The sequence below is a fragment of the Oncorhynchus kisutch genome, linkage group LG12, assembly GCF_002021735.2.
Source record: "Oncorhynchus kisutch isolate 150728-3 linkage group LG12, Okis_V2, whole genome shotgun sequence".
Lineage (NCBI taxonomy): Eukaryota > Metazoa > Chordata > Actinopteri > Salmoniformes > Salmonidae > Oncorhynchus > Oncorhynchus kisutch.
In genome coordinates this window covers 43,344,055-43,356,045 of record NC_034185.2, presented here as the reverse complement: position 1 = coordinate 43,356,045, position 11,991 = coordinate 43,344,055, and the positions used below count along the sequence as shown (strand labels likewise).

The following is an 11,991-nucleotide window of genomic DNA, read 5'->3' as shown; positions in this document are numbered from 1 at the left end:
CAAAGCAGTTCGACACATACAACAACACAGAGTTACACATGGAGTAAAACAAACATACTGTACAGTCAAGAGGGCAAGTTGGTTAGGATGATATCTATGAGGGTGCCCGTGTTTACGGCTTTGGGGTGGTACCTGGTAGGTTCATTGATCATTTGTGTGAGATTGAGGGCATCAAGCTTAGATTGTAGGGTGGCTGGGGTGTTAAAGCAAGTCCCAGTTTAGGTCACCTAGCAGCACGAGCTCTGAAGATAGATGGGGGGCAATCAGTTCACATACGGTATATAATGGTGGTCCGCAAGCCAACGTTGCGTGCTGCAACCTACTGTGCTGGAGTGTGTGGTCAATCACGGTTTACAAAATTTCTAAATCCTCCTACCTAACTCAGTACTTCTGAGAAAATAAAAAAGAGCTCTACTAACTTCTTATAGACCCTCCCACATCCCCAAAATCCCTTCCAACCCGTCCAACCCCGTCCAACCTCAATGACCCTACACTTCAATCTTTTCCTCTCCTCAACATACTTACCACAATATAATAACACATGCTCCACCGTTTCATGGATCATACAGTCCAGACACAAACCATTCACATGCTTGCCAACCAGATGTAATGACAAGTTCAATGGACAACGTCCGAAGAGCAATCGAGCAAACACCACCTCTTCCTTCCTAATCTGACCATTGAATATTGGTCCACCGACCTTTCTTTGCAGGGCATATAAATGCCGGCACTTGGGCTCAGAGTCCCATCTCTTCTGCCACACATCTATCAAAATGACTCTGATCATACACTTGGCCTCACCTCTACCCAGTGGAACATTAGTATCAATTATATCAGGTTTTAAAGCTCTTTTGGCTAACTGGTCTACAATTTAATTAGCTGTAATTCTTCTTCTTCTTCTTCTGTGGATTTATATGGCAGTTGGCAACCAACTTTGGGGTGCATTATCGCCACCAACTAGACTGGAGTGTGGACCAGGGAAAGGGAATGTCTAAATTCTACCCATTATTCTCGTCTTCCTAAGGAAATTAATTGCATAGTTAAATACTACATCCCCTGAAGATTTCCTTAGCATTTCACTCAATCTTGGCTCTTCCACCCCATTACTCCATAATTACAGCATATTGAAAGGCCTATAGTTGACAATAAAGAAAGACGAATGCCTTGTTTATACTGTCATTGGAGGGGAATATGGGGATATTAGAGACCAGGTTCAGTTACAATTTTTTAAATAATTACATGTTTCATTTAGGAGTATAAAACGGAATGTTCCCATTACATTTGTGCATGCAGTTTTAAATGCTGGTGAAAGATTAATATGAGAAAAACGCAACATTGTAACTAACACCACGTGTTATCGCGATAACATATGATGCCTATGTGAGACAGCAAGGCGGACATCCGCTCTCTTTTCGGTGGCAGACTGTTGTCGAGCCAGTTTTACAAAATGAAGGTAAGGTAATTCAATTCAACTCATCTTTCAAATAACATGTATATCCTTGTTAATGTCCAGGCCGAATTGGAGTAGTTTATTACAATATTATAGCACGGTATCTTGTTTAGTCAGATATTGCATTGTATTTTAGGATGCATGTTGATTTTGTTGCTAGCTAGCTAGTTAGCTATGGCTGGCAACGTTACTAAGTGAACCTGAAAACATGTCTGCCTCCTGAGAGAAATGTGCATGTCTTGCCGGGCGTCATTCAAAGAACCGCAACAACGTATCATCTGCTGTTCTTTGGGGTGGGGGTTACGAATATGATCTCTGATGTGGGTTTGTTCACACATCCATATTTCGCCAATCTGTTGCAGGTTTGTTAATCGCAACGTAGTCATCCTCAAGGCCGCTTACAGCCAGCTAGCTTCCGACATTGGTTAACTACAGTTAATGTTAGCTACTTAACAGCGTGTCCCTGGATCGTTCCAAATAGTGTGAGGTTAGCTGCCGAATTATTTTCCCGTGACTGAAATTCACTTGCATCCCGTGTTCTGTGTAACGAATCTTGTTTCTAGGAAACTAGCTAACAAGAATGAACCAATTGCATTAACAGCCAACATGCTAGCATCCCGGGTACATCTGCATCATGTTGCACTCAATTCAGCTGTCTCACCATCGTTTTGGTTAGGCTACTGTAGTAGTTAATTATTCAAGACATTTAAAGTTGGTTATGGATTTTATTTATTTATTATTTTACCTTTTTATTTTACTAGGCAAGTCAGTTAAGAACAAATTCTTATTTTCAATGACTGCCTAGGAACAGTGGGTTTAACTGCCTGTTCAGGGGCAGAACGACAGATTTGTACCTTGTCAGCTCGGGGAATCGAACTTGCAACCTTTCGGTTACTAGTCCAACACTCTAACCACTAGGCTACCCTGCAGCACCTATGCTATGGATGGGTAGCATAGGTGCAAGGTGATCGTCTAGCAAGCAATCTGCCTGATGTACATTGCTATGGCCTTCTCAACTAGGAGAGCTTGCTACATCTGGTCAATATACAACACACTGATCTATATATGTCTCTCTCAGCTGAATATCTCGTTTCCTGCCACTGGCTGTCAGAAGCTGATTGAAGTGGATGATGAGCGCAAGTTGCGAACCTTCTACGAGAAGCGTATGGCCACAGAGGTGGCTGCTGATCCCCTGGGAGATGAGTGGAAGGTAAGCTACAGTCACTAAGAAAGATGCTCAGTTTTCAGATCCTGCAGGCAATTTTTTTGAATAGTTAAATTAGTTAGCCTCAAACTCAAGTGAATGTAGTCTTCATTATTTACTCCAAGCTCATTGACTATAGCACTGGGTAATTTTGGAATAGTCAATTTAATGCCTTGGATGCCAGTGTGTCTTGAAACCGAATGTTGATACTGCTTGTGTTCAACTCAACATGATCTCACAACTTAGTAGACCCTTCCTGGCTGGTCTGTAGGGGGGACAGTGTTGTGCTGCAGAAACTGCAGAGCTGCTTTACAAGATGCAACCTTACCCTCTGACCATGGCTGGTTGAACTGCATTGCTCTTCCAAACCTTTCGCTAATACATTTCACTAAACAAATGTCTAACTTGTATGATCATCAGGTCCTTGTATAGAGCAAGGTTTTTTTTAAACTTAATCTTGGCTCATCTCTCCCAGGGCTACATGGTGCGCATCAGCGGAGGCAACGACAAGCAGGGCTTCCCCATGAAGCAGGGTGTGCTGACCCATGGCCGTGTGCGCTTGCTGCTTGCCAAGGGCCATTCCTGTTACCGCCCCCGTAGGACAGGAGAGCGCAAACGCAAGTCTGTCCGTGGCTGCATCGTTGATGCCAACCTCAGCGTGCTGAACTTGGTTATCATCAAGAAAGGTATGGAGTTGTAATGATGGTAACCACTTGCTCTGGCACACCTTAGTAGACCCTTTCTGGCTGATCTGTAGCCTCAAAGGGGGGACAATGTTGTGCTACAGAAACTGTAGAGCTGCTTTACCAGATGCAACCTGACCCTCTGACCATGGCTGGTTGAACTGCAATGCTCTCCCAATCCTTTCCCCATTTTAACATTGGGTTATTTTGAAAGGTCATATTTTTTTTAATGTATTATTTAACCTTCATTTTCACAGGGAAGTCCTACTGAAACTAGAGCCTTCTAATTTTTTAAAGATGAGTCCTGCATAAATCTAATCTATTAAACACAATATACAAATTTACAAAACCCATTAAGGAAAACAAGACGTGCATGTTTCAAGACTATATACCTTTGAAAACAACTTGAACATCCTCAGTGCTGTTCTGCTCCCGCTGCCAGCGCTTGGATGTGGTTAACCATTTGGGTGGTGATTTCTGTATAGCCTTTTTTTTAAATCTAGTGGCCTGACGCCTTTTCCCTCCAACTCCCAGGTGAGAAGGACATCCCCGGCCTGACCGACAGCACTGTGCCCCGCCGCTTGGGACCCAAGAGGGCCAGCAAGATCCGCAAGCTCTTCAACCTGGCCAAGGAGGATGATGTCAGGCAGTATGTTGTGAGGAGACCCCTGACTAAAGAGGGTGAGGCCAACACTGCTTCTAAATGGTCCTGTTAATGAATGGATTGGTAACAAGCTTAGCACATCAGCACTTGTAAAACTCTTGACAGCATGATTTTATTTTTTTCAACTTCTAATATTTCTGCTTGCCAAATTGTGCAAAAGTTATTGTCTGGCACACCAGTAGACCCTTTCTGGCTGGTCTGTAGCCTCAAAGGGGGGACAATGTTGTGCTACAGAAACTGTAGAGCTGCTTTACCAGATGCAACCTGACCCTCTGACCATGGCTGGTTGAACTGCAATGCTCTCCCAATAAGTAGATTTGCTAAAATCTCATTTGAGGCAACTTATAGTTTTGTGTGGGACATTTTGAATGACTGGGACATTTCTTTCATGTGAACATTCAGAATGCTAACTAGAATGAACAACAGCTATAACTCTCAATCACTAAGATCTACATACATTTCATAAACATTGAAACCTTAACTATTTTCCCATGTGCACGCACACACTTTGTAGTAAATGCCACTGGTAACACCTCTTCTCCCCCATCTTTTCCAGGTAAGAAGCCCAGGACCAAGGCTCCCAGGATCCAGAGGCTAGTGACACCCCGTGTGCTGCAGCACAAGCGCCGCCGCATTGCCCTTAAGAAACAGCGCACCCAGAAGAACAAGGAAGAGGCTTCCGAGTACGCCAAGCTGCTGGCCAAGAGGATGAAGGTACCGAAGGGACTTAGGCACTACTTAGGCATTTGGCTGTAATATGAGTCATTATCTATTCTGTGTAATGAATTGCCCTGAATGTTGTGAACACCATTGATTTCATTCCAACGATTGCAAGCGAGTTGATGTATGATTGCAAGTTTACTCATAAAATGGTTAATTAATTTAAAATGTCTATGTATAAAATCCCCAATGACGTGAACAATTTTGTCATTGAGTAACATGTAGGAGGACTAACAAATCTCATCCTTGTTTGCAGGAGGCTAAGGAGAAGCGCCAGGAACAGATCGCCAAAAGGCGCCGTCTCTCCTCCCTTAGGGCCTCCACATCCAAATCTGAGTCCAGCCAGAAGTGAAATGTGGAATTGAATTAAATGTTTTGCTGAAATGCTCTTACTGGTTTTTTTTGTTTTGTTTCATACATCTAAAATAATGTCCATGTCTGAAACAAACATCCTGGTTCTATCTGTATTGATCATTTTCACATCCATAAGAGGCTCCATGGCTCCGAAAACTGTTTAGAAAAAGTATGAACCCTTTGGAATTACCTGGATTTCTACATAAATTGGTCAAATGGGATCTGATCTGCCTCTAAGTTGCAACAATAGACAGTGCTTAAATGAATTATTGTATTTTTCTTGTCTATTGAATACATACTTTAAACATTCAGTGTAGGTTGGAAAAGTATGTGAACCCCAAGGCTAATGACTTCTCCAAAAGCTAATTGGCGTCAGAAGTCTGCTAACCTAGAGTCCAGTCAATGAGACGAGATTGGAGATGTTGGTTAGAGCTGCCCTATTTAAAAACTCACACAGTGTGAGTTTGCTATTCACAACAAGCATTGCCTGATGTGAACCATACCTTGAACACAAGTTCTCAGAAAACCCGAGATTAAGAATTGTTGACTTGCGTTTAGCTGGAAAGGGTTACTAAAGTATCTCTAAAAGACTATGTTCATCGTCCACAGTAAGACATTTCAGGACTTGCTACTCCCTAGGAATGGCCGTCCTGTAGAGATGACCTCAAGCACAGTGCAGAATGCTCAATGAGGTTAAGAAGAATCCCAGTGTCAGCTAAAGATTTTTAGAAATCTCTGGAACATGCTAACATCTTTGACGAGTCTACGATATGTAAAACGCTAAACAGGAATGGTGTTCATGGGAGGACACCATGGAAGACAAAAAAAAATTGGCATGTTGGATGTTCCACAGCGCTACTGGCAAAATATTCTGTGGCCAGGTGAAACTAAAGTAGTGGTTTGGAAGGAACACACCACCAATATCAAAACCTCATCCCAACTAACGTGTGGAGGGAGCATCATGGGTTGGGGCTGCTTTGCTGCCTCAGAGCCTGGACAACTTGCTGTCATCAACAGAAAAATGAATTTCCATGTTTATCAAGACATTTTGCTGGAGAATGTAAGTCTATCCGCCAATTGAAGCTCAACAAGTTGGACGACGCAACAGGACAACGACCCAAAACACAGAAGGAAATCTTCAATGGAAGAAAATACGCCTTCTGGGGTGGCCCAGTCAAGAGTCCTGACCTCAGAAAATGTTTGAGGATATTGGTGCCAAAGGAGGGTCATGCAGTTATTAAATCCAAGGGTTCACATACTTTTCCCATCCTGCACTGCGACTCTATATGGTATATTCAATAAAAACAAAGTGTAATTGTTTGTGTTTAAGCAGACTGTTTATTGTTGTGATTTAGATGAAGATTGGATTATATGACCAATTTATGCAGAACTCCAGGTAATTCGCAAGGGTTCGCATCCTTTTTCTTGACACTAATTGGTGAACACTAAAATCTGTAAAGGGAGTGTAGAGAACAAGACGAGATGGAATCTGTTTTAATGACTGCCACAGCCCAATGGGCAATCGTAAAATAAATGTAGGTACCCACTGCTATTTAAGGCAGTCTGATCTGGAGGGGATCTCATTAAACAGTTGCCATCCTTTGGAAGCCAGGGTAATGAACAAATTATTATGAAAAATCTGTTTGTACGTCAACATTCAACTGACTTGGAACTTTTGCACGTACATAACTAATTTTCACATCTTTTCTGTTAGAAAAATACAAATGTGCCTCAATATTAGTACTGCACTTCCACGCAGAGGCTCTGAAAATTGTGATGTTTGTGGACTCGTCACAGGAAAGACGACGGCTCCTTTAAAACGGGCAGCCCCATTCTGATCTTTTTCTCAATTGGTCTTTTGACCAATCCGGGTTTGGACTGCCAGTGTAAATGCAGCCATAAAGTGACCCAGATATACTGACTCAGAAAGGAGAAACTACATGGCTGCTCTGTCTGGTAGAATATTCGAGGGGATGTCCTGAGGCATGGATAACATCCACAAAGAGAACGGGATGAACCATTACTCTGTCAGACAACAGTTAGGTAAAGCAACTCTGGGTCATTCATGCTGTGGGTGTCAGGTTGAATCAATGGTGGTGTTGTATACCAATGATTTATAATGAGGTAATGGTCAAGCTGTACAAAGTATTATAAAAAATTATGTTTTCACGTTATTTGAAGCAGGAATTCGTGGTTGTTTTGGGATGTTTCAGGATTTAGCCCCGTCAGCCGTTTTATCTCAAGCTCGTGGACAGACGCACGTAACAAAACGGGTGTTGTAGCGTCTGTCGAGACTGTGGGATGCGACGGTTAACGTGGAGCTTTGTTCCAGTGCGCAGATTTTTCGGCACTGATTGTTTGGCATGGCTTGGTTAACAGGCTATACATTTGGCTTTAACCTGGGTACCAGTCTGTTTCTGCCATCATTCCACTGCTTGTCATGCAAAACTCAGGGTTTTTCTTTTTGGTACTTACTTCTGGTGATACGTTTACAGCTGAACTCCAGGCCTGCATTAACTACAGAGTGTTACATCAGATAATGTGTTTTACCAAAGCTTTTTGGTATCCATTACTGGGAGTCACAGGTTAAGTACTGTTTGGTGTAGCACAGCGAATTTTCGACCAACCTTAATGTGGCAATTACGATCTTCATTCTCGATTCGGACAAACATGTCTTCTAAAATGTGTCCAGTTGCAGATGATCCATTTGAATTTAGAAAATGCTCCATTTATTTAAAAAAATAAGTAATCCAATAATGTGTACGATGCCATAGTGTCTATTTAAAATCTTCTCGTTGATTGAGACGGGTGGGTCCACTCCAAAGAAGGAGAAGGATTTAATACACCAGGATTTAATAGTTTCCTGGTATTTTACAAATGTCCCACACCGATAATAAATCACTTTTCTCCCAGGTAGTCATGTATATCATTCAAAATCATAATGCATATAAATATGTCTGGATTTGATTAGAGCTTTGATCAGCATGAAAATGCTAACCTGATGCTACCTGAGCCTGATGAGCCATATATGAAATGCATTTTATGATCCACACATTAATGACATGTAATGAGCCCAAGCCCAAAAAAATACAATTATATTGCAGTTATCCAATACATACAGTGCATTCAGAAGGTATTCAGACCCCTTGACTTTTTCCACATTTTGTTACGTTACAGCCTTATTCTAAAATAGACCACATTTAAAAAAAAAAAAATCTTCATCTACACACAACACCCCATGACTAAGCAAAAACTGTTTTTTAGATATGTTTGCAAATTTATTGAAAAATCAAAATCAAATGTATTTATATAGCCCTTCAGGTACATTAGCTGATATCTCAAAGTGCTGTACAGAAACCCAGCCTAAAACCCCAAACAGCAAGCAATGCATGTGTTGAAGCACGTTGGCTAGGAAAAACTCCATAGAAAGGCCAAAACCTAGGAAGAAACCTAGAGAGGAAACAGGCTATGAGGGGTGGCCTCTTCTGGCTGTGCCGGGTGGAGATTATAACAGAACATGGCCAAGATGTTCAAATGTTCATAAATGACCAGCATGGTCAAATAATAGGTCTGGAACAGGTAGCACGTCCGGTGAACAGGTCAGGATTCTATAGCCGCAGGCAGAACAGTTGAGACTGGAGCAGCAGCACGGCCAGGTGGGCTGGGGACAGCAAGGAGTCATCATGCCAGGTAGTCCTGAGGCATGGTCCTAGGGCTCAGGTCCTCCGAGAGAGAGAAAGGAGAGAGAGCATACTTAAATTCACACAGGACACCGGATAAGACAGGAAAAGTACTCCAGATATAACAAACTGACCCTAGCCCCCTGACACAAACTACTGCAGCATAAATACTGGAGGCTGAGACAGGAGGGGTCAGGAGACACTGTGGCCCCATCCGATGATACCCCCGGACAGGGCCAAACAGGAAAGATATAACAGCAACCAATTTGCCAGAGCACAGCCCCCACACCACTAGAGAGATATCTTCAACCACCAACTTACCATCCTGAGACAAGGCCGAGTATAGCCCACAAAGATCTCCGCCACGGCACAACCCAAGGGGGGGGGGCGCCAACCCAGACAGGAAGATCACATCAGTGACTCAACCCACTCAAGTGACGCACCCCTCCTAGGGATGGCATGGAAGAGCACAAGTAAGCCAGTGACTCAGCCCCTGTAATAGGCTTAGAGGCAGAGAATCCCAGTGGAAAGAGGGGAACCGGCCAGGCAGAGACAGCAAGGGTGGTTCGTTGCTCCAGTGCCTCTCTGTTCACCTTCACACCCCTGTGCCAGACTACATTCAATCATATGACCCACTGAAGAGATGAGTCTTCAGTAAAGACCTAAAGTTTGAGACTGAGTTTGCGTCTCTCACATGGGTAGGCAGACCATTCCATAAAAATGGAGCTCTATAGGAGAAAGACCTGCCTCCAGCTGTTTGCTTAGAAATTCTTGGGACAATTAGGAGGCCTGCGTCTTGTGACCGTAGCGTACGTGTAGGTATGTACGGCAGGACCAAATCAGAGAGATAGGTAGGAGCAAGCCCATGTAATGCTTTGTAGGTTAGCAGTAAAACCTTGAAATCAGCCCTTGCCTTGACAGGAAGCCAGTGTAGGGAGGGTAGCACTGGAGTAATATGATACATTTTTTTGATTCTAGTCAGGATTCTAGCAGCCGTATTTAGCACTAACTGAAGTTTATTTAGTGCTTTATCCGGGTAGCCGGAAAGTAGAGCATTGCAGTAGTCTAACCTAGAAGTAACAAAATCATGGATACATTTTTCTGTATCATTTTTGGACAAAGTTTCTGATTTTTGCAATGTTACGTAGATGGAAAAAAGCTGTCCTTGAAACAGTCTTGATATGTTCGTCAAAAGAGAGATCAGGGTCCAGAGTAACGCCGAGGTCCTTCACAGTTTTATTTGAGACGACTGTACAACCATTAAGATTAATTGTCAGATTCGACAGAAGATCTCTTTGTTTCTTGGGACCTAGAACAAGCATCTCTGTTTTGTCCGAGTTTAAAAGTAGAACGTTTGCAGCCATCCACTTCCTTATGTCTGAAACACAGGCTTCTAGCGAGGGCAATTTTGGGGCTTCACCATGTTTCATTGAAATGTACAGCTGTGTGTCATCCGCATAGCAGTGAAAGTTAACATTATGTTTTCGAATGACATTCCCAAGAGGTAAAATATATAGTGAAAACAATAGTGGTCCTAAAACAGAACCTTGAGGAACACCGACATTTACAGTTGATTTGTCAGAGGACAAACCATTCACAGAGACAAACTGATATCTTTCCGACAGATAAGATCTAAACCAGGCCAGAACTTGTCCGTGTAGACCAATTTGGGTTTCCAATCTCTCCAAAATAATGTGGTGATCGATGGTATCAAAAGCAGCACTAAGGTCTAGGAGCACGAGGACAGATGCAAAGCCTCGGCTTGATGCAATTAAAAGGTCATTTACCACCTTCACAAGTGCAATCTCAGTGCTATGATGGGGTCTAAAACCAGACTGAAGCATTTCGTATACATCGTTTGTCTTCAGGAAGGCAGTGAGTTGCTGTGCAATAGCCTTTTCTAAAAATTGAGAGGAATGGAAGATTCAATATAGGCCGATAGTTTTTTATATTTTCTGTGTCAAGGTTTGGCTTTTTCAAGAGAGGCTTTATTACTGCCACTTTTACTGAGTTTGGTACACATCCGGTGGATAGAGAGCCATTTATTATGTTCAACATAGGAGGGCCAAGCACAGGAAGCAGCTCTTTCAGTAGGTTAGTAGTTTAGTTGGAATAGGGTCCAGTATGCAGTTTGAAGGTTTAGAGGCCATGATTATTTTCATCATTGTGTCAAGAGATATAGTACTAAAACACTTGAGTGTCTTTCTTGATCCTAGGTCCTGGCAGAGTTGTGCAGACTCAGGACAACTGAGCTTTCAAGGAATACGCAGATTTAAAGAGGAGTCCGTAATTTGCTTTCTAATAATCATGATTTTTTTTCCTCAAATAAGTTCATGAATTTATTACTGCTGAAGTGAAATCCATCCTCACTTGGGGAATGCTGCTTTTTAGTTAGCTTTGCAACAGTATCAAAAATACATTTCGGATTGTTCTTATTTTCCTCAATTAAGTTGGAAAAATAGGATGATCGAGCAGCAGTAAGGGCTCTTCCAGATACCTTCCTAAAACCAGATACCTTAAGTATTCAGACCCTTTGCTATGTGACTCGAAATTGAGCTCAGGTGCATCCTATTTCCATTGATCATCCTTGAGATGTTTCTACATCTTGGAGTCCACCTGTATCATTCTTAAAATGGAAGAAGTTTGGAACCACCAAGACTCTTCTTAGAGCTGGCCACCCGGCCAAACTGAGCAATTGGGGAAGAAGGGCCTTGGTCAGGGAAGTGACCAATAACCCGATTGGAGCTCTGAGAACCTTCCAGAAGAACAACCATCTCTGCAACTATCCACCAATCAGGCCTTTATGGTAAAGTGGCAAGACGGAAGCCACTCCTCCGTAAAAGGCGCATGACAGCCCGCTTGGAGTTTGCCAAAAGGCACCTAAAAACTCTGAGACCATGAGAAACAATATTCTCTGGTCTGATGAAACCAAGATTGAACTCTTTGGCTTGAATGCCAAGCGTCACATTGGGAGCAGCATGCTGTGGGGATTTTTTTCAGTGGCAGGGACTGGGAGATTAGTCAGGATTGTGGGAAAGATGAACAGGAGCCAATTGAGAGAAACTTGATGAAAACCTGCTCCAGAGCGCTCAGGACCTCAGACTGGGGCTAACGTTCACCTTCCAAAAGGACACCAATCCTAAGCACACAGGCAAGACAACTCAGGATTTGCTTCAGGACAAGTCTCTGAAGGTCCTTGAGTGGCCCAGCCAGAGCCCGGACTTGAACCCGATTGA

The 11,991-nt window shown here is 42.8% G+C and overlaps 1 protein-coding gene across 1 annotated transcript; it reads left to right on the top strand.

The window, feature by feature from the left end:
- The first annotated feature begins 1,340 nt into the window (after positions 1-1,340).
- On the top strand, positions 1,341-5,109 carry LOC109901023 (40S ribosomal protein S6). The gene is made up of 6 exons (XM_020496999.2): positions 1,341-1,453; positions 2,529-2,660; positions 3,130-3,340; positions 3,872-4,018; positions 4,558-4,715; positions 4,978-5,109. The coding sequence occupies exons 1-6, from the start codon at positions 1,448-1,450 to the stop codon at positions 5,071-5,073; spliced, it is 750 nt and encodes a 249-aa protein (XP_020352588.1). The 5' UTR covers positions 1,341-1,447; the 3' UTR covers positions 5,074-5,109.
- Positions 5,110-11,991: the final 6,882 nt, after the last annotated feature.

What these genes read in the sequence shown, in the direction of transcription:
- LOC109901023 (XM_020496999.2), top strand. An exon ending in CCCTGGGAGATGAGTGGAAG is followed by an intron (nt 2,661 to 3,129) that starts GTAAGCTACAGT and finishes CATCTCTCCCAG; the next exon opens with GGCTACATGGTGCGCATCAG. An exon ending in TGCTGGCCAAGAGGATGAAG is followed by an intron (nt 4,716 to 4,977) that starts GTACCGAAGGGA and finishes CCTTGTTTGCAG; the next exon opens with GAGGCTAAGGAGAAGCGCCA.